Here is a 23,565-nt window from a genome sequence, read left to right on the forward strand (position 1 = left end):
CTACTTTGTGCAACTATTTCTGTAATTTTTTCTTGATCAGATCATGGAACAGATTTTAACTATTTAAAAAAAAAATCTGCAGTGTTTTACATGAGTGCCTGGCACATTGGGGTCATCTTCTCAGTAGCTGGGGCTAAAAAGTAAATGTTTAGATGAACATTCTTTTTCCTGCTGGCCAACTCATGTCTTGGATTTTGACTCTTGTATTATAATGTCATTAGCACACGTCTTAGTCTTATTTCTATTGCCTTTGTTATACGTAAGATGTTCCATAGCCCTTAATGTTCATAAATTTCTTAATGCCATGGAAAGAACTTCTGGGAATATGATAGATGATTGTAAGTTTGAGCTTTATGGTCAGCTAATAATTTAGCAATTAGAAAACTTATTTATGGTTACTTTTTCATATTTGTACTATGACCGTTGATGGTGCTAACAACTTGAGACACTTCTAAGATATTATGTATCATATTTTTATGATCAGTTGACAGTTCCTAATACATATAAATTATATGAGATAGATAACCAGTGTAGTATTTCATTAGTTAAAGTATAAACTCAGTTATACTAAGAATACTGTATTTTGTTTTTCACCCCTCACAATATTCTTTTTTAGGCAATAGAAATTATGCCAAGGATGACCCATTGGAGTTTAAGTCACATCAGTGGTTTGGGGCATCTGTCAGGTCAAAACAGGACAAAATTTTGGTAAGTCTTTTGAATATTTGCTCACAGGTGAGTTCAGTCAATTTATCTGGAGACACAGGGAGTGCTATGATTTTAAGCTGGAAGTAAAATTCAGTATGCTTAAGGGTGCAGGGTATAATAAAGTATGATAGGGATAACTGATTAGGGGCTGTCCCATCTAAGAATACTAAGTCTCCTTCCCTCCTTGGGCTTCTGTTTCTTTCTATTCATTCCTACATTGCTGGTTTTTCCTGCCCCACTTGATTGTTCCCATCAGTTTGTTTCTGTCCAGCCAAGTTCATGGAGAATATGTAGTTTTTTATAATACACATTTTCCATGAACTTCTTGAAGACTCCTGTGTATATATATATCTGTGATGTTTCGTTTTGTTTGACTGGTACTTATTCTTCTCTTTCTTGCCCTCTCAGCACCATTCAGCAAGATCACTCAGTCCTCCCCCTTTTTACAGATTCCTTTCTTCTCTTGGTTTCTGTGATATAGTACTTTCCGGGGTTTTCTCCTGCATTGCTGACTACTCCTTTGAAGTCCTTCAGTGCTCTTCTTCTGCTCAGTTTCCCAGTGTTGGCATGTCCGTGAGCTCCATTCTGGGCCCCATTTTTTTTTTTCTCTAACTCATGTCTTCCCTAAGGGCTCCTATCCTGTTGCATGGCTGTAAATATAGTCTATGTCATGATCACCACATCTCTAGCTCTGGTTAATATTCCTCTCTCGATCTGTAAAGTCAGTTTCCAAACAACCTATTTGGCATTTCTGTTTGGATATTGGTTGGATAATCACTTGCAATGAACATGGTCAAAACAACCAAGTGACTTTCCTTCACTCTTGGAATAAATTTCACAGGCTCATCCTGGCTTACAGATAACTCCAAAATCAGGTCATTGACTGGCTTTGACATCATCTCACAGATTTCAGCCACGCTGGTCTTTTCGTTTCTTCCACATGCTAAGTCATTTCAATTAGTGTTTACATATTACTAATATAAAGTGTGTGTGTTCCCTCTGCTTGCATTTGGTTTTTTTGCCTTCTCTTAGCTAGCTCATTGTTGTTTGGATTTTGCCTTTACTTTATTTCCTCAGAGAGCTCTTCCCTATTTTAATTACCTAGTAGGCATTTATATTATCTACGTTTCATCTGATTATGGGGCATTAGAAGCTTTGTTAGGAGGTGAAGTTTCAGCAGGGATTTAAAGGTTGTGCCTAATTTTAGCAATTGGAGATAAAGGATGGGGTTCATTGTGGGGGCATTCTAGGCAGGAAGATGTATAAATAAACAGAAGTAAGCAGAAGAAGCAAATCATCTACTCTGGAGCATTGATACATATAGGGAAGTTCCAAGGATTGGCTACTGTACCCCCCCCCCCCCATGAGTATAAAATAATCCAGTGTCACTTTCTCATTGTTTATATGAGTGTTTTGTTTCAAAAAATATTACAGAAATTTCATTGAACTGTTTCCAGTAAATTAAATTGTCACGGTTTTGGTAGATTGCTGTGTTATTAAGAAATACTTTATTCCACCATTTCCGTATAGTATTGAAATCTAGTACTCTGAAAACAAAAAATTCAGTTTATTTGGAAAGTAAATAAAATAAGGGCTGCAAATTATTTTCTAAAATTTTATTTATTTACTTATCTTTTTTTATTATTTGAAAGACAGAGAGGGTGGGGGGTAGGTAGGTATCTTCCACCCCCTGGTTCATTCCCCAGATGCCTGCAAAAGCTGGGGCTGGGCTAGGTCGATGTGTTCCAGGAGCCAGGAATTCATTCTGCATCTCCCATACAGGTTGCAAGGACCCTATCTCTTAGGTCACAATTTATTAATTCTTTGGGTGTGAATTATCAGGAACTGAAAGTGGAGCTGGGACTCAAACCCGGTCGACATTGGAACTGAATTGGAGCTGGGACTCAAACCCAGTCAATCTGATATGGCCTGTGGGCATCCCAAGTGGCATTTTAACCACTATACCAAATATTCACCCCAGCACTATTATTTTACTGTCTTCTTGATAAATTTTTTTTCTAATTTAGGGGTATATCAGTATTACTAAATTTAAAATTTGATTATATTCATAATAGCCTAGAAATTGAAACAACCTAATTGTTAACTGATGAATAATTTTGCAAAATTTTAAACAAATTGATTCAATCTGTGACCTTCAATGTAGTGTGTTATGTCAAGAAATATATCTGAAATAATAATGTTTCTATTTTGAAATATACATAGACTATAGGTAGGCTTTTGTAAGAATAAGAGAAAAATACATCTTTTAAAATAATTTTTAAAAGATTTATTTATTTATTTGAAAGAGGCAGAGAGGGAGAGGGAGAGAGATCTATCCACTGGTTCACTCCCCAAATGCCTGCAACTGCTGGAGCTGGGCTGATCTGAAGCCAGGAGCCAGGAGCCAGGAGCTTCTTCTGGGTCTCCCACATGGATGCAGGGGCCCAAAGACTTGGGCCATATTCCACTGCTTTCCCAGGCCATTAGTAGGAGGCTAGATTGGAAGTGGAACAGCTGGGACTCGAACTGGTGCCCGTATGGGATGCCAGCACTGCAAGCAGCAGCTTTACCCACTATGCCACACAACGCCAGCCACTAAAATTGTTTTTTAAAGGATTTATTTATTTGAAAGGCAGAGTGACTAAGAGAGAAGGAGTGATGGAGAGGGAGAGGGAGAGATCTTCCATTTGTTGGTTCACCCCCCTAAATGGCTACAATTATGGGCTGTTCAGGCTGAAGCCAGGAGCTCAGAACTCCATTTGAGTCTCCCACATGGGTGGTAGGGGCTCAAGTACTTGGGCTATCTGCTTTTTTCCCAGGCTCATTAGCCAGGATTGGATTGGAAGCTGAGCAGCCAGGACTCAAACCAGAGCTCCAATGATGGATGCTGGCATCACAGGTGGTGGCTTAACTTGCTGCACCATGACAGCAGCCCACTTCTTTTAAAATCTTCATCTGCTACTCTGATAAGGAATTTAAGGTCTAGGATGGAGCTGATTAATTTTAAGAATGGTTAGAATGTGATACTATATTCTAAGTTACCATAGGTGGTTTGAACCACTGGTTATTCAGAGTTTTTATGTCATGAACTAAACCTTTAATTTTAGGCCTGTGCCCCTCTGTACCACTGGAGGACCGAGGTGAAGCAAGAGAGAGAGCCTGTGGGGACCTGCTTTCTTCAAGATGGAGCAAAGACTGTTGAGTATGCGCCATGCAGATCAAGTATGTACAGGAAGTTGTACCAACTTTTAAGAGGAAGGATGTGAAGTCTAGTTTGTTGGCAATGTGTTTGAGTGTGTGTGCATGATAAAATAGACACATTGTGATGATGAGAGCAAAAATGGAACAATCCTACTAATATAAAGAAATTACAAATGTAAACAGATTTATCTTTTCTCCCAAAGAACTCATTTTCTGCCAGGATTAGTATTAATTGATATCTGATTTAGGAAACTTTATTTTTAATCAGTGTCAGTCAGAAATGTTCCAGTGAGTTTCTTTAACAGAGACAGGGTCTGCCACAGGTAAAGGTTGTGATTCAGGGGGTCTAGGTTAGGTCTGGGTACTTGCATTTGTTAACAAGCTCTACAAGATAATTCTGATGGATACCAGTGTTTGAAAATCAGTGCTTTATAGTAACAATGATGTTCAAAAAAATAAATAATAACAGCACCTTAAAGAGCCAGAGTTTATGTAGGAAGATGAAGCTAGAGCTGGGAGTCTTGATTCTGAATTTCTCTGCTCTTAATCTTAGTTTTTTTTTTTTTTTAAGCTATTATCAAGCCTGCCCTTCTTTGTGCTATTCAGAAAATCTCATACTCTTCTCTGATATTGAAAATTCTCATGAAATTAACATTGTAAGAAAAGATGATTTCAAGCACCCACAATTTGGATTATGCTTTTCCATATTCTACATTCTTTTCCTTTAGAGATGCTGATCTTTTTGCTCCTCTACCCTGTGTTGAATTGTCCACTACTCCACATCCTCTGAATCATTAAATTGGTTACTGAAATGCAGTACAGTCATCTCCCTTTATTCATGGGGTATATGTTCCAAGACATTCCTCAGATACCTGAAACTTCAGATAGTACTGAATCCTATAAACTGTATTTTTTCCCCATATGTATATATATGGTACTTCAAAAAGTTCATGGAGAAGTGGAATTAAAAGATAAGTTTTTTTTGATACAACAAAATTTTGAAACCCATGTACATGACAAGTCTTTAAAAAGTTCATGGAAGATGGATATTATGAAAAAACTTCATGTATTTAAAAACTTATGTTAAAATAAACTCATCTTTTAATTCCATTTCCATGAATTTTTTGAATTTAATTTGTATGATAAGGTTTAATTTAAAAATTAGGCACACTAGGAAATTAGCAACAACAATAACAAAATAAAAACAATAATAAAAGTTACTACGACTTTTGAGCTATATATTTCTGGAATTTTTCATTAATCTTTTCAGATCAAGGTTGACTGTAGGTAAAAAAGTGTGAGAAGCAAAACTGTGGATAAAGGGGAAATGATGGTATAGTGTTTATACCTGGAGCACTTTTTAGGCCAATACTTATTAGGTACTGGCCAGCAAATAGAGCGCGGTAGTATCAGAAGTACAATATATGATTCTTCCTTTTGGTTTTTTTTTCCCCACTGTAGGTGACTTATGACATTAGGTGTAAGGAATTACTCTGTTCTCAAAATTCTAGGTTGTTGAGCCTCTGTGAAACTGCAAGTTATTTTATGAAACCGTTATTTCTGAGCCCACCACCTTGATCCTACTGTTTAGTAGGAAGTAAAAATCACAAGAATCCTCTATTCAGATCCATATTGTGTGCGAGAAAAAATTAGCTCAGAAAGTGGCGCCTACACAAGATGGAGGAAGTGGTGGTTTTATCCTCAGTGCTGGATGTCATCTGTGTTGCCACCTTTATGTTAATATGTCATGATACTGTCATTTCTGGTAGTGTGTAGACTATATTGCAAAATGTTCTCACTTATATTCGTAGCTACAAAGATGACCTAACTCTGGTGTGCCAGGTTTGTAACTTAACATTTGTATCCTGCACACACTCACAGAATCATGCTTATTTGATAGATGTGGGAATGGGGATTCAGACAATTGAAGCAGTTTCTTCCCACATATTGGGGTCTTGAGTGGTCAGATGAGGGTTTAGACCCAAGATTTTCTTATTCTAAAGAAGCCTTTCCCTGCCTTACTAACAATAGAACTGCTTTTCATTCCAATTGCTTCTGTATTAAGCACAGCTTTTCTAGAGACAAGGCCTGCTTCTTTCAGGAATTGCAGTTTGGATAATTCCTGATAAACCGATAACAGATGGATAAGCAGGCAGACCAGCCACCATCCTATACCAATACTTCCTTCCCTTTCTGTCCAAAAAGGAAGACTGTTCCTAGTATTGTGTTCCATAGACTGCTACAGAGTTTTATACTGCTACTAAAACACATATTCTAATGTTGAGCTCTTGTGTGTCTATTACAAAATGCTTTCTCTTATTTGGCTTGGTACAGGAAGTTTAGTCATTTTAAACCATAGTTCCTAAGATTATTTAACATCCAAATCAGATGAGCAGACTATGGCTTGTGGGTCTGTTTTTGTAAATAAAATTTTATTGGAACCCAGCAGCATCCATTGTTTACATGTTATCTGGGAAAGTTGTGCAGTGAGAGTTGAGTATTTGCCATACCATATGGTTCTTAGGCCTAAAATATTTACTTTACAGAAAAAGTTTGCTGAGACCTAATGTAAATTACAAAACCTCAAATCTTAGGAAAAACTCAGGGATAGAAAAAGCAAAGGGAATGCCTTTCTTCCTAACAGACTTGGCTTTCAGTAACCCTTGATTATTGTACATGCATTTTAAGAAAAGATGTATTTTTTTTTTATTTATTTGAAAGGCTGAGTGACACCCCCCCCTCACCCCCTACAGATAGATTAATTGATGTTCATTCCTCTGATTGACTCTCCAAGTAGTTGCAATAGCCCAGGGCTGGCCAGGCTGAAGCTAGGAGCTCAGAATTCCATCCAGGTCTCCCCATATGGGTGGCAGAAGTTCAAGCACTTGCACCATCATCTGCTACTTCCTAGGCATATTAGCAGGAAGCTAGAACAGAAGCAGAGTAGCTGAGACTTGAATCAATACTCCAATATGTGCTGTGGGCATCCCAAGCAGCAGCTTAACCCTATGTGCCTTCCAGTTCAATTGTTGAAATGTTAAGCTACCTACAGGCTCAGGTTACGAGATGCAGCCTATCTAGAGAAAAATCTCAGGATTGGGAGTCTGAGAACCTGGATAATAATCAGACATTCAGCGGACATTCACCTATAGCAGAGGCTAGTTTCCTTAATGACTCTTGATTCCTTTTTAGACCAAAAAAAAAAAAAAAAAAAAAAACCCTATAAAAATTTCAAAGGCACAGCTTTAGTATTGTACATCTTCCATGTGTCAGTAAGTAGTACAGCCTAATAATTGGTTTCACATGATGATAACAGGTTTTCTTGTGCTGGCTTGCTAACTTCTTGATGTCTGGATTGTCTCCATGGTGGCAGTCTGTGAGTTTTTTTTGTTTTTTTTTTTGTTTTTTTCCTCTTGGTTTTAGTTCCATTTGCTTGGCTTGGTTGGACAGTGCTTTTTTTAATTAAGTTTTTTAAAATTTTACTTAAGTTACACAAGTTTCATGTATTTCATATATACACATTTAGGAACATAGTGGCACTTCTCCTCTACCCTCCCTTCTGCCCACACTCCGACCCTTCCTCCCCCTGCCTTTCACATTCCCACTCTTAATTTTTACAGTGATCTGTTTTCAGTATTCTGAATGATCATATAGTTATCCTTACTCTAAGTAAAAGAGTTCAATAAATAGTATGAAGAGAGAAAAAAACAAAAACAAAAACAAAAAAAAAACACTTCCTCAATGGAAGAGACAAGGGCTATAACCAATCATTGATTCTCAAAATGTCTATTTTAGTCTGATACATTACATTTCGGGTACTCTATTAGTTACCTCGAATCAGGGAAAACATATAACATGACATATGTGGAAATCCTGGACAAGGAACTTAGCTGTTCATCATCAACTTACCTTTAAACTGATTATTTTTACTTCCAGTTTCTCATAACCACATCTGTGACTTTCCTTGGCGTTACGCAGTAGGCCAGATGTCCATCTGTTCTGAAATTACCTCTTAATACTGTTTCATCTCCCTGCTCAGATTGAGTCTTTTGTTCTTCCTGTCTGCTTTTTGGTTGCAAGGTTATTTGAACATAGATTTTCTCAGTTAATGGTTTCTAATTGGCTTTTCCTTCCCCGTTGCCATTACTGAGGGACTGATGAATACCTTCTTGAGTTGAGAGCTCAGCAGAGTGGTGTAGACACCCCTGGGTTCAGGTCCATACTCCTTTATTTACTAGCTGGTTGATCATGGTCAAGTTACTTCTTTTCCCTAAGCATTAGTTTCCTTACCTGTATAAATTGTGAATAATAATAGCATCTCTTGGGGTATTGCTGTAAAGATTTAAAGGATGGTACTATGTAAAACACGGTAGCATTAGACCTAGATCACAGTAAGGGCATCTTAAACACTAGCTGATCTATCATAATCAAGAACAACTGTTTATGATGTCATTGCCAGACTTAACGAATGGGAGAAGCATAACACCTGTAAAATTAAACACCAAAGTCTTCACTGAAATAAGTTCTATTTAACATGAAAGTCTTTACATTCGCAAAACATGCAGTTTAGTATGTGCCTGTTAAGAAAATTTTAGAGGACAAACTTTTTTTTTTTTTTTTTTTTTTAGCTGGATGTTCTGGGAAACTAAATGAAGTAGATAATTGTACAGTGTGATAATCAAAAAAGGATGTCTTTATAAATAGCCTGAAATGGTTCTCCAGATGCAACTTGAATAAAGCAAATCAATGGCTGGCTTGAGGTCAGAGCAGAATTCCTTTGTATGATTCACTAGATGGTGGAAACCCCAGCCCCTCATTTCCCACTCCCTCTTGGTTACAAAAGTTTACATTGGGGTAGCATTACACGCTTGAGGGCATTTTCAAGAAAAAAAGTTGGGTCAATTCCCAGGCTTTAAAATTGGCTTCAGAACTTTTGATGGGATTATTTGACAGAAATTCTTGGAAGTTTGTCCTTATGACTGAAAATAGATACTTTTCTTCCTGTATTTGGGTGGCAAATACAGTAAAAACAAGTAGCTTTTCATATATTTGTAACATTGGCTACAAAAATTCTTTGATAACTGAAGGATGGTGTTTCCCGATGTTCCTGTTGTCCTGGATGTAAAGCAAGAAGAGTGTTCAGATTCATCCTACCACTATTCTAGATACAGTGTCGCTCATGATTAAAGTTAAATTAATTGATGAATTGCTCAGAATTAGTCCCTTTCCATGAGAATTGCAAAAAGAATGAGGTGTGTGTGAGTAATCAGAAAAGAGGAAAACTGTTGAGTCTTCTGTTGGAAAATACTTGAAAGTGTTATGTTTAAAGATAGTCACTTTTATTAGACCAAATTTACTAAATGTGTTGTGTGGATAGTTTCATATTTTGCTCTTCATACAAGATTCAATTTTCTGAAATTCTGAACTATATCGTTTTTCATTTTTGTTGATGGCTGTAAAAGGTATGTATTAGTAATGTATGTATCTCTGTTATTATTCATGATCACTTATTTAAAACATAGCAACTGTCGTAGCTAGGATGAAGGAATTTGAGAGTTGAATTTTTAACTTGCACACCACAGCTCATTGGTGTTTTGTGAAATAAATACAGTATGTCACAATCAGTAATTTTGAAAATAACAGAATGAAATAAAATAGGAAACATCAGCGAGTATTATGTAAAATTGCAATATTGTTTTATGAAATTTAAGTGATATATGTATGTATAGTTTACACATGTAGTTTGTGTTGGATTGTGATTGAAACTATAATCTTGCTGTGGATTGTGGTTAAAAAAATGTTGGAAACCTACCATTTTTTTGTGGATCTTTCTATTTCTTGGTGATTGGCACAGGTACCTAAATATCTCTGTTTCCATATCTGAGGAAGTGGTGCTGATAACCATGTATATTAAGTTTTCTTGGAAGTAATAATAACTCTACCTGAATGAATGACCACTCCCAGAAACTAACAGATCATGTTAGGATTATTATTATAGCAAATTTTCTCATGTTTTATTTTGTGTTATTTGTTTGTTTTGGGGTTTGTGTATATTTCCAATCTTTTTATTTTAGAAAATATTGATGCTGATGGACAGGGATTTTGTCAAGGAGGATTCAGCATTGATTTTACTAAAGTAAGTTCTCATTTAAGATTGGATGAGATTCAGATCTACCTTATTCACTAAACTATGGCTAAAAATAAACTGATCAGTGCCTCAGCTTCTTTGTAACTATTGCCTTTTTCATGAAAATGGCTAGCTATTCATTTTGGCATTCCTTGCCTTACACTATTCCTTCCCTAGGAGTGTTTTGAAATAGGGAGGGAACTGATGAAAGTAGGTAATCTCCTCAGTAGATGATAGGTAACTGTTATGATTTAATATCATAATCTCCAGTTATGTGGCTTGTTAAATATTAGTGTTTTTATTTTCAGCTGCAATTAATTTTTACGATAGTTACCAATAGGAACTTTATACAGACTTACACTTTCGTTTTATAAAGGCTGAGAGACATGCATGAGTTTGTCATCTCTTATATGCCTACAGGCAACATGTGAAGCAGAAGCAATTTAATATTCATAGGAAATCACATATGCAAGCTATATATTTTTAGCTAAACTAATATGCTGTCCAGAGTTGATTGTTTTGACAATTTCCATTTATGTTTTCAAAGACAGTTTTTCATTAGTACTTTACCTAATTTTCTTTTCTGTGTTTCACTTGTTTATTTGCTTTGGTGGGGGTACATGAACATTTTGAATAGTGAATTGAGAATATTGCTTTCTCCTACAGATGTATTAAAAATATTGAAAATGAAACTTAGAAACCTTACAATGGTTTTCTAAGAAAATGTGCGGGGCCAGTGCTGTGGTGTAGTGGGTAAAGCTACCATCTGCAGTGCTGATATCCCATATGGGCGCTGGTTCAAGACCTGGCTGTTCCACTTCCAATCCAGCTCTCTGCTATGGCCTGGGAAAGGAATAGAAGATGGCTCAAGTCCTTGGGCCCCTGCACCCACATGGGAGACCCAGAGGAAGCTCTTGATTCCTGGCTTCGGATAGGTTCAGTCCAGCCATTGCCGCCATCTGGGGAGTGAACCAGCGGATGGAAGACCTCTCTCTCTCTGCCTCTGCTTCTCTGTAACTCTGCCTTTCAAATAAATAAATAAAATCTTTTAAAAAAAAGGTAAGCAAAAAGGATGTCTTAAATTTATGAAGATAACAGAAATTAAAATCATGCAGTGTGGAACTAATAAAAGCATTTTCCTGTTTTTATTTATTTGAAAGGCAGAGTTAGAGAGAGGCAGAGGGAGAGAGAGAGGGATGTTCCATCTTCTGGTTCACTCTCCAAATGGCTGAACAGCTGGAGCTGGGCCGGTCTGAAGCCAGGAGCCAGGAGCTTCTTCTGGGTCTCCCACGTGGGTGCAGGGGCTCAAGGACTCAGGCCATCTTCTGCTGCTTTCCCAGGCCATAGCAGAGAACTGGATTGGAAGTGGAGCAGCCAAGATACAAACTGGTGGTGCCCATATGGGATGCTGGCACTGCAGGAGGTAGCTTTACCTGTTGTGCCACAGCACAGGCCCCACATTTTCTGTTTTTAAAATTTTGTTTTTATCTCTATTTTCATTTTATTAATGAAATTAATTTTCTACACTAGGTACTGATAATTATAGTTAATTCTCACAACTAAGTGATTTTTAATTTACTTAATCTCATATTACATCATCCACAATTCAAATAGAAGCCAAACAAAAAGTATAATAATAAATATTAGATGTAAATTTGCATAATGTTTTCAAATAAGTATTTTTTAAAAAGTGTCCATATTCTCTGTGCCTGTGCCTATACATCTGTAACCTCAGAAGCAACCTCAATGTGACATTTGTTGCTAAATTATTCCTTCTCTTAAACACATTTATGAGAAAAGGGTGTGATTTTAAGACAACTTGGAAATATCTTATACATAGTAAGGGCAGGAAATTGATTGTTGAAAGCTTAAAAGAGCTGTATGTACCTTTGGAAAGCATTTTTCTCTTCCCTTTGATAAGAAGAAATTTCCAAAATATTGTGCTCAAACAAAATATTTTGAATTAGATATTTACATTTTCTTTTTACAAGTATAGTAAATGCCAGTTAAGTACAATCCGCGAGTTTCTATAACTCCTTGAAAAATATATTCTATAGTTTTACTCCTGTTTAGATCTGTGAATACTAAACATAGTTTTCCTTTATCATAAAAGTCTTCAATGATTGTTAGAAAGAAAATTTCTCTTATCTAGGCCCAAGTCTGAAATGCAAAAGTAAGAAGTGACTTTTTCCTCATTCTAACCCAGAGCAATACTCCGCACTATTACTTCATTCTAGATGTGCAAAGAAGCTAAGATCCACAGAAATAAAGTTTTTATATTCTTATATATTAAATGAATACATTGTAGCTTTCCTTTTTAATTTTATTTTAGAGTAGGCAGAATGAAAACCACTGAAGTTGAATTAGATGAGTTTGACATTTAAGATTTTGTGTATATATTTATATACACTATATATCTATATATATATATCTGTTATTGCACAGATTTCAGTGTTGTGCTTATTTTTTTAAGTATATATATATCTTTGTTTGATTCAATCTAGGCTGACAGAGTACTTCTTGGTGGTCCTGGTAGCTTTTATTGGCAAGGTAGGTTAATATATTTTAAGTTATTCAATACTGACTATCTCTGATTCATCTATCTTATCATGCATCTGGGATATTTTCTGTTTCTCTCCCTTTTTTTTTTTTTAAGATTTATTTATTTATTTGAAAGGCAGGGGGAAATACGGGGAGAGAGAGAGAGAGGGAGGAAGGGGGAGAGAGAGAGATTTTACATTCATTCACTGGTTCACTCCCCAGCTTCTTCTGGGTCTCCCACGTGGGTGCAGAGGCCCAGGTACTTGGATCATCCTCTGTTGCTTTCCCAAGCACATTAGCAGGGATCTGGATTGGAAGTAGAGCAGCTAGGACTCGAACTGGCACCCATATGGGATGCAGGATGCTGGTGCAGCAGGTGGCAGCTTTATCTGCTATACCACGGCACTAACCCCACATCTGATTATTTTCAAATAATTTAAAGAAACAATGAAAATATATTGTTCCACAAATTTTTAAAAAATAATATATTTAAGTAGTAGAAAAACTGAATAGTTTATGTAGATTATGAAGCAAATAAAGTAATTTAAGATGGTTTATTTTTATTGTGTATGATATATACTTTTCCATGAAGATAAACACTATGAAGGCAATCAAGAAATTAATGGAAAATGCAATAATGAAAAATCTACACATGGATTCAACATCCAGGGCTAGGCCCTGAGGAAGCTAACAGCCAGGAACTCCATCCAGGTCTTCCATGTGGGTGGCAGGAACCAAAGTACATGGACTATCATCCACTGCCTTCCCAGGGGGCATTAGCAGGAAGCTGGATTGGAAGAAGAGCTAGGACTCGAATTGGCACTCCCAGCATGGGATGCAGGTATCCCAAGATGTAGCTTAATCCACTGTGACATGACATATTTTTCCATTTTTATTAGTAGAGCTTACTTTTAACTGGTAGCCTGAATAAAGATATAGTCAGACCTCTATATACCTAGGTTTCTTAATTGTGAATTCAATTACCCACATATAAAAAAAATTTGATAAAAAAGAATGACATCTGTACTGCACATGGCAAACTTTTTATTCCCTAAGCAATACAGTATCACAACTATTTACATGTTATTTACTTTGTATTAGTTATTATAAATAATCTAGAGATGATTTTATAGATACAGGAGAATGTACATAGTTCATATGCAAATAAGGGACTTGAACATCTGTAGAGTCTGATATCTACAAGGGATACCAAACCCCCAAGGAACTGGAGCCAATCCCCCAAGGGACTGAGAGACGGCTGTAATTCCAAGTTTTTATCAGTTATGTCAACTTTCATGGGGGTAGATTGTGTGGCACAGTTGTCTTAGCTACCACTTGGGACATGTGCATTACATATCAGATTGTCTAGAATCGAGTCCTGCCTCTGCTTTCTCTTCCAGCTTCTTGCTAATGTGCCTGTGAGGCAGCAAATGATAGCTCAAGTACCTTTCTGCCACATACATGGAAGACTGAGATGGAGTTCTTGGCTTCCAGCTTCAGCCTGGCCCAGCCTTTCTGTTGGAATATTTGGAGATAAACCAGCAGATGGAAAATCTCTGTTTCTCTATTTCTATCACTCTGCTTTTGAAACAAAATTTTAAATATCAAGCATCATATTTCATGTTTAGCACTATTGATCAAATAAGATTAATAACTAGAGATATTAGTATCTAATATTTTTTTTTCATGCAGGCACCATTATCTACATCACAAAAATGTTTCTATTAGAAGGTTAATTTACTTTATATAATTTTTTTAGGTCAGCTCATTTCAGATCAAGTGGCAGAAATCGTGTCTAAATATGACCCCAATGTTTACAGCATCAAGTATAATAACCAATTAGCAACTCGGACTGCACAAGCCATTTTTGATGACAGTTATTTGGGTAGGTAAATCAAAAGCACAGACGCTTTATATGGAATTGTAGTTTATATGGAGTTGTCCTGTGTTTGCAAATCCTACTTTAATTAGAAAAATATTTTATGTGAAAAAGATTAGTATTTTTCTGAACATAAAGAATATACAGTTTCAGAATGTTATTGAATACTTTGATTATGTTCTATTTTGTAAATTAAAATTAAAGATAATATACAGTGATAATAATAGTAATAGCTAACCTTTAAGATGTACTTATAATGTTCTGGGTATTGTTCCAAGTGCTTTATGTACTCGTTTATTCCTCACAAGTCTACAGAATTGTACTGTTATATTCTCATTTTATAGGTGAGAACATTGAGGCACAGAAAGGCAAAAATCATACTTCACTTCAGACACAGGCAGTTTTATTCCTGAACTTTAATTCACTATGCTGAACTATAGTTTTGGTCTTTGGAATTTACTAATGTTTGCTGTCATTGAATTTCTCTTATTTATTAAAATAAGATACACATGTCAGAAATGGTATTTGCTTATGCAAAGAGTCAGTTATTTGTTGCATCCTTTTTGGTACATTGCAAACTTATTGTTTTTCATCAACTGCTTTAAGACTTTAATAACATTTATTTTTCTAATAGAAATGTCCAGTTTGAGTACTTCGCTCATTTATTTCTTTTAAAATTCATTCATCATATGAACTTATTACTCCTGGAAGATAAAGTATTGCCTAATGAACAGAATTACTTAAAACTGTTTCTGAGGACAGCTTCACCGTGAAGCACGTTGAAGAGAAACGTTCCCGTGCTGATGATGTGTCATCTTTGATTCCCCCTTTAGGCTATTCCGTAGCTGTTGGAGATTTCAATGGTGACGGCATAGACGGTATGAAACTCTTGAGCCATTTTTATTCCTTTATGAAAATATTTAAGTTAGGCATTAGGAACAGATGGCATTGAAATTTTTCAGCAGTTTGAAGCCCTCTTATAGAATACAAAAGAAGTCAGTACATTGAGGAGAGACCAATGCCTCAGGCTCTGCCTTCGGCTCCTTGCCAGCCCCCAGCAACCCTGGCTGGGCTCTGTTCAGCTCCTTCTTCCTTGCTTTCAGCAAATGTATTCCTCTTAGTGAGGCTTAGTTCCTTCTCTCTGTCGAGGATCTGTAACCCTGGGCTGGTTCTGGAAGGTGGATTCCCATCCTCTCTTTGTCCATCTGTCTTCTTTCAGATCTCCATTTAGGAAGCGTAGACTGATTTTTATCATGCTCAGGTGCCACAGCCCACCTCTATGCCATTTCAGTTCTACTATATTATTTTTTATTCCTGTAAATACAGTCTACCCACCACCACCACCCCCCGCCCCTTCTTAGGTTACTTTATCTTATCTATTCTTGTTTAACTAGGTTACAAATGACTTAAGGGCTTATTTACATGTATTTGAGAGTCCTCAAGAATATTTATGTATTTTGTAAATTTGATTTTGGAGTTTTAAAATGCTGGGTTACTTATTATGGAGGGCCAATTTAAAAAATATTTTTCTTATTTTCTATTGAAATCATAGAACAAAGCTTAGTGACAATTGCTTCTGCAATTTCCAATGTTGATCTTAAAAATGATTAATTAAGTTTTGTTTGTTTTCAGACTTTGTTTCAGGAGTTCCAAGAGCAGCAAGGACTTTGGGAATGGTAGGAAAATACAAAGGTGCTTTTAAAAGTCTCTGAGTTGGGGCAGGCACTTGGCCTAGTGGTTAAGGCACTAGTTGGAACACTCATTGGAGTCTCTGGGATTGAGTGCTGGCTCCACTTCTGATAACTCCTTTCTGCTAATGTATACCCTGGAATGCAGCAGTTGTTAGTTTAGTAGTTGGGTCTGAGCCACTCCTGTGGGAGACCTGGATTGAATTCCCAGCTCTTGACTTTGGCCCAGTCCTACCCCTAGTGGGCATTTGGGGAGTGAACTAGTAGATGGAAGATCTCTGTTGCTGTCTCTGTGTCTCTTTTCCTTTCAAATAAATAAATAAATAAAAGTTTAAAAATATCTGAATTATTTTATATTTTACTGTATTTCACATGCTTTTATTTTTCCTGCACAGGTTTATATTTATGATGGGAAAAACATGTCCTCCTTACACAATTTTACTGGTGAGCAGGTATGCCTTTAATATACATCCCATCTCCCAGAAGCAGTGTAACATTCATTTGAGAAAATTTGAGAAATAAAGAAAAATGTTAAAACAAAAAAAAGTCAACTGTAATCCAATCAAAAGATAATCCTTCAACCTATAATCATTTTGGTGTAGTTCTGTCTTGTGTGTGTATAACAAAAACTGGTTAGCTGAGTATCTTAAATGTTATGTCTTACTTTTTTTTTCCCCACTCAACAGTTTCTCATTAGCATTTCTTAATATCTTAAACCTTTTTCTAGCAGTATTGAAATGGTTTAATGATTCTATAATGTATGCATAGATATGACTGGCTTTAAATATTTCACCTTTGTTTTAACTAATTTGTATAAGCAAATTTATAATTGTTTTTGTTTTGTTTTAGAAAATGCAAAATCAAATTGCACAGACACAAAATCACAAAAATTCCACTTTTCTTTTCTGATAACATTAAGTTTTACTTGATGGGATGACCTATACCTTTTAATTATTAGATGGAAAATAACCATTGTATTACAAAATAACCTTTGTATCAGATGTGTGTATTATGCATAGGAGGGTCTTAAAAGTTCATGGAACAATGCATATTATCCTTTAATTTTTCACAGTTTTTGAAGTACTTGCATATATATTATAAGCAAACTTTGTTGGTATTACGTGAAGTAAGACATTTTAGAGTTAAAGAATAGTACTTTTAAGTACTATATATCATGTTCAGCACAGGTATTTTTTAATCTGTAATGTATAAGAGTACTTCAAAAAGTTTGCAGAAAACTGGAATTAAAGGATAAATTAATTTTGGTGCAAAATAATTTTGAAATACATGCATAGTTTTATCATAATACATATTTTCCCATAACTTTTTGAAGACTCCTTGCATGTCTCAGAGAATTAAATAATGATAACCACAAAGGAAAATTAAACAGTCAGTGTAGGAAAAATACCTCACGGTTTGCAGATTTGGTATTCAAGCCCATTTCTCATCAGTAGAGATTGTTGGGCTTTGAGAGGATCCACAGTATGGAGACCAGCCTCAGGATTGCTGCTCCACATGAAGTAATGCATACTCCACAGGCAATTGGGATTGCTGTAGGCATGGTTATCCTTTTGTGCTGTTTCATTTCTATCCAGTGTCCATGGTTGTATCTGGATCCTGTTGCAAGTGGACAGTGATGTTTGCTTTGTGAGGTGTTTCCAAAATATTGGTGAAAAACACCTACTGTGAAAAAGCTGTGCATGGGTTCCAATTATCTTTTGAACCAAAATGAACTTACTCTTTAACTCATTGTTTTCCATGAACTCTTTGAAGTTTCCTTATTTTCATCCTCAGCTATCATTGGGAAAAGGCAAGGCTTAGAAGAGAACAGACCTGGGCTCTCTGTGCTGTTTATTATTGCTTTGGACAAAGTGTTTGCCACTGTGATTCTGATTCCTCATTGGTAAACATAGGGATGCTGCTAACTTACTCATGGGGTAGCCGTGAGGATCAATCATGGTGCTCTGATCACACCCCGGGAGGAGCCGCAGCTGCCGCAGCCGGCCCCAGTCACCATCACCGCAACCATGAGCAGCGAGGCCGAGACCCAGCAGCCGCCCGCCGCACCCCCCGCCGCCCCCGCCCTCAGCGCGGCCGAAACCAAGCCTGGCACCACGGGCAGTGGCGCAGGGAGCGGTGGCCCGGGCGGCCTCACATCGGCGGGGACAAGAAGGTCATCGCAACGAAGGTTTTGGGAACAGTAAAATGGTTCAATGTAAGGAACGGATATGGTTTCATCAACAGGAATGACACCAAGGAAGACGTATTTGTACACCAGACTGCCATAAAGAAGAATAATCCCAGGAAGTACCTTCGCAGTGTAGGAGATGGAGAGACTGTGGAGTTTGATGTTGTTGAAGGAGAAAAGGGTGCGGAGGCAGCAAATGTTACAGGTCCTGGTGGAGTTCCAGTGCAAGGCAGTAAATATGCAGCAGACCGTAACCATTATAGACGCTACCCACGTCGTAGGGGTCCTCCACGCAATTACCAGCAGAATTACCAGAACAGTGAGAGTGGGGAAAAGAATGAGGGGTCGGAGAGCGCTCCCGAAGGCCAGGCCCAACAACGCCGGCCCTACCGCAGGCAAAGGTTCCCACCTTACTACATGCGGAGACCCTATGGGCGTCGACCACAGTATTCCAACCCTCCTGTGCAGGGAGAAGTGATGGAAGGTGCTGACAACCAGGGTGCAGGAGAACAAGGTAGACCAGTGAGACAGAATATGTATCGGGGTTATAGACCACGATTCCGCGGAGGTCCCCCTCGCCAAAGACAGCCTAGAGAGGACGGCAATGAAGAAGATAAGGAAAACCAAGGAGATGAGACCCAGGGTCAGCAGCCACCTCAGCGTCGGTACCGCCGCAACTTCAATTACTGACGCAGACGCCCAGATAACCCTAAACCACAAGATGGCAAAGAGACAAAAGCAGCCGATCCACCAGCTGAGAATTCGTCCGCTCCCAAGGCTGAGCAGGGCGGGGCTGAGTAAATGCCGGCTTAACGTCTCTACCATCATCCGGTTCAGTCATCCAACAAGAAGAAATGAATATGAAATTCCAGCAATAAGAAATGAACAAAAGATTGGAGCTGAAGACCTTAAGTGCTTGCTTTTTGCCCGTTGACCAGATTACTAGAACTATCTGCATTATCTATGCAGCATGGGGTTTTTATTATTTTTACCTAAAGATGTCTCTTTTTGGTAACGACAAACGTGTTTTTTAAAAAAGCCTGGTTTTTCTCAATACACCTTTAAAGGTTTTTAAATTGTTTCATATCTGGTCAAGTTGAGATTTTTAAGAACTTCATTTTTAATTTGTAATAAAAGTTTACAACTTGATTTTTTCAAAAAAGTCAACAAACTGCAAGCACTTGCTAATAAAGGTCTTAAATAATTAAAAAAAAAAAATCATGGTGCTCAGGACAGAAGTTGTTCTCAGTAAATGCCATACTTTCTTTACACTTTCAGGACAAACATCTGAGAGAATAAGGTTCAAGAATATAATTTTGGCATGTTGTAGTCAGCACATCAACATGGTACCCCAAACATAGTACACTTCAGTACACAAATTCTGATCTTGTCATTGAATAGTGAATGTGTGTTTTGTTTTCTCAACTGCACTGTATCAAGCCAAAATAGATAAGGTAGAAATCTCCCTTATCATCCCCTCTGGATATATATTCAACTAATCAAGATGCAGAAGCATCCCTATTCCTAAAGTTGTACCTGTGAAATTTGCATTCATTGAATTAAAGCTTAAAAAAAAAAAAAAAAAAAAGCAGCATCCCTAGCTTTCCTTCTTTGCTTTGCCGATTCATTCGTTGACTCACCTTAGTTTATCTTTAATCTGTCATCTCTTCTAGTTTTGTTTTGCCTGTTGGGCTCTCTTTAGAACTTCCTTTTCTCTCATTCCCACCCCCACTCCTGCCCCCAGCTGTCTGTGGTAGCCAGTGGTCTCCTGTAGTGGAGGAGAGGAAATTTCTTCTCCCTGTGCATAATAACTTCATAATAAATCCAAACATATTTGTAGTGTGTGTGTAATTAAAAAACAAAGCCATCTGGCAAATAATTGATTGAGATGTGAGACAAGGACGAATTCCTGTTTGTGTCTTTCCAAACAGTAACTTCTAAAGAATAGTTGTTTCACATAGGGAGAGCCAATTATTTTCTGTTGTCAATAATTATCAACTATTGTCCTCTCTGAATAGGCATCCACTTATAACTTCTTGGGTCCAATTAAAATGTTTGTGACTGTGTCTTTCTGTTAGTGTGCCTGTGTCTTTCTGTTAGTGTGCCTGTGTGTGCCTTTTGTCAGGGAATGGGGAAAAAGGGAGCGTTAGGCATAGGAAGGAGAGTTAATTGTACTTAGAGTACAAGTAAATGGAATTTATACATTGGAATGTTATACCTAGAATGTATTTTACTCGCAAATTAGCAAGCCTCATTACCTGATTGTTGTGGTGTTGCTAGAATAAACAAAAGAGAAGACTTTTAAATTGAAGCACTGTATGTAGAAAAAAATAACCATTTCTATTTGCTAGATATATTGTAATTGTTAATTGCCTAAAGTAGTTGGATGAAATATAAACATTTCACTTTCATCTTGTTATCCAGATGGCTGCATATTTTGGATTTTCTGTAGCTGCCACTGACATTAATGGAGATGAGTAAGTTTTAAAAAATTTTTCCAGAAACAGTTTTGCTCTCATGTTTGTGAATTATTTACTAAAACTAAATAGTTTTGCTTTTGTTTCTTTGTTCCCTTTCTGCTAATCTATTTAAGGAAGCAATTTGAAGCAACCTTACACAAACACTGGAAAACCTCTATGTTGGTCATATTTTTTTAATAGTTTTTATAGCATGAAAATTTTATGATTGCATAACTTCTTAAAAGAGTTAAAAGAAGCTTTGAATTTGAAATGGCTACTATGGTAATTGTTTTGTGCTTCCATGTACCTGTGAGAGATGTGGAAAAGGGGAAACGGAGTCTTAACAAGGAAGAAAATGTGTATTAATAACAGATGGAATTTGATCTTGCTTTAGTGAGGAGTTCTGTCTCTCAGTTATGCAGACGTGTTTATTGGAGCGCCTCTCTTCATGGATCGAGGCTCCGATGGCAAACTCCAAGAGGTGGGACAGGTTTCCGTGTGTCTGCAGAGAGCCTCCGGAGACTTCCAGCTTACAAAGCTGAATGGGTTTGAGATCTTTGCACGGTTTGGCAGTGCCATAGCTCCATTGGGAGATTTGGACCAGGACGGCTTCAATGGTAAGATAGAAGTTAAGCAAAACTTTGAGTCCTTGGTTTCTGAGCCCATCTGAGAAAGTCCATAACCCCATCTGTTGAAATTTGCATGAGCAAATCTCCTTTCTGGAAAGATGGATTGAATGTCAGTGAGCAGTACACCAAGTTTATAGATAGGCTGAATTTTTTTTTCCCTTAAAAATCAGAGCAAAATTTTCAAAAATTGATTCTCGAGAGAGATTCAGAATGGATGATTTCTGAAAGGAAGTTTTCTTCATTCTCTCAGAGCCCAGTGCTGGTGATTTTCTGTGTTTCTGTATCCTGCTGAGCAGCAGTGCCCTCTACTGTTCATTTGGCTACAAGTATAAAAAATGCTCCCAAGGCACATTGCAAGGCAATGCTAACTAATGTATATCTTATACGTACCTCAAAGGTATGCTTTAGCAATACTATTTTGAAAGTCATAACTTTGTTGTGACTGTCCAGAATGTTCTAAGTGAGTTTCTGTTTCCCTTCATGGGGACACACAAACATATAAGCCCACTATTTGATGATCGTCTTATTTCAATAGCTGTAGACATCTTTAAAAGGCGAAGTTAACTTTCCGTATAGAACTTTGGAAATGTGAAATACAAATTACAAAGTACCAAAGTATTTTCTAAAAGATAATACTAAAACCTTTCTATAGATCATATAGTAGAGAGATGCATTGTTGGTTTGTTTGTGTAATCAACAATATATCAGGATTCTTACTGAAAGAAAAGCTACACATTAAGAAAACTTCACAGATACAGAGCCACAGAATAAGTAAGCAAGTAATGTGGAAACCCAGATAGTGATGAAGACTGCAGGTTTTTTAAGGCAAGGTAACATGATGGAGAGCAGCTATATAGAGAATATGATAGAATGGAGGAGGGGGAGGGACAGTGACCAGGGGACACTGGCAGGATGACGTCTGATGTAGGATTTGGGCATGAGGAAACAACAACAATAAAAAAGGCCAGTGGTGTTGGGAAGGGTGCATGGTTTGAAGAGAATGAGTCATAGAGGCAACCCTTGAAGTGAGAGGCCACTTAGAAGGTCACTTCACAGGTGTAGACACAGGGTGGCCACAGCAGCAGAGAAAAGTGGACCTATTTATAGTATATTTTAGAGTTAAAAAAGGTCTTATTGACCATTGGTGTTTTGTTTAAGAATTTATAATTTTATTTGTTTGAGTTGAACAAAATGAAAATGAAGTCCTTTAAAATTTCTGATCCAAATGGATTTCTGTTCAGAAAAAAATTAAAGTGGTGCATGAATCAACAAAATAGAATTCTGTTACCTAGAATGAATCTTTTGGCATGTTCCCCTCCTACCTTCCACACCCCCAAGTTTAAGTATGGGGCACTTAAGGTTCAGAAATGAATGATGTATACAAGTCAGACCCAGAATATACAGCTCTAAGTTATTGTCATTTCTACAGTTCTGCTTGAAGTTCCTTGAATTGTATTGTTGCTTTTGAATTAAGAGTATTCTACTGAACTTTGAACCGATACTGATCAAGAGAAAAGGTTCTGGAAATATTCAGATCCCCATATAAAAGAGTACTGAGACTTCAGTGTCACCACTCTTGCCTTCTTCCCCCTCTTCTCTTTTCTCATCCTCTCCTTTCTATACTGCTGCTTCTCTTCCTCCTCTTCCTTTCACCCCATAGATATTGCAATTGCTGCTCCCTATGGGGGTGAAGATAAGAAAGGAATTGTGTATATCTTCAATGGAAGGGCAGCAGGCTTGAATGCAGCACCGTCTCAAGTCCTTGAAGGCCAGTGGGCTGCTCGGAGTATGCCACCAAGCTTTGGCTATTCAATGAAAGGAGCCACAGATATAGACAAAAATGGATATCCAGGTGATTTTCTACGAATACTTACAGTTCTGAGAGTTTTCATTCCTAAAGTAAATAATGTTATTATTCTCCTGATTTGTTTTATAAGCCATTTCAATTCAATATTTCAAGTATTATGAAACCTCAACCATGCTCAAAGCATTGTTCAAATCACTGAAGGGGATGTGAAGAAAAGGCAGCTCTGTTTCCTGCGAGTGTAGAATGTGAAGCACTTGTGCTGAGCTTTTTTTCACTGTCTTGAAGTCTGTAATGAAATGTTAGAAGAAAGTGTTGTAGAAGATGTTATTTTTGTTGTT

The 23,565-nt window shown here is 37.2% G+C and overlaps 1 protein-coding gene and 1 pseudogene across 1 annotated transcript in view; both read left to right on the forward strand.

Annotated features, from left to right (window-relative positions):
• ITGAV (integrin subunit alpha V) overlaps positions 1–23,565 on the forward strand; it is a 99,427-nt gene that overhangs the window by 37,439 nt on the left and 38,423 nt on the right. Inside the window, exons 3-13 of the mRNA XM_062188868.1 lie at positions 617–708; positions 3,816–3,930; positions 9,984–10,045; positions 12,541–12,586; positions 14,337–14,462; positions 15,290–15,334; positions 16,089–16,132; positions 16,540–16,596; positions 20,757–20,809; positions 21,206–21,408; positions 23,081–23,272. Coding sequence (XP_062044852.1) covers positions 617–708; positions 3,816–3,930; positions 9,984–10,045; positions 12,541–12,586; positions 14,337–14,462; positions 15,290–15,334; positions 16,089–16,132; positions 16,540–16,596; positions 20,757–20,809; positions 21,206–21,408; positions 23,081–23,272 — 1,035 coding nt within the window. The remainder of the gene's footprint in view (positions 1–616; positions 709–3,815; positions 3,931–9,983; positions 10,046–12,540; positions 12,587–14,336; positions 14,463–15,289; positions 15,335–16,088; positions 16,133–16,539; positions 16,597–20,756; positions 20,810–21,205; positions 21,409–23,080; positions 23,273–23,565) is intronic.
• LOC133757930 (Y-box-binding protein 1-like) lies at positions 18,157–19,314 on the forward strand (annotated as a pseudogene).

This window comes from Lepus europaeus, chromosome 1, assembly GCF_033115175.1.
Source record: "Lepus europaeus isolate LE1 chromosome 1, mLepTim1.pri, whole genome shotgun sequence".
Classification (NCBI taxonomy): domain Eukaryota; kingdom Metazoa; phylum Chordata; class Mammalia; order Lagomorpha; family Leporidae; genus Lepus; species Lepus europaeus.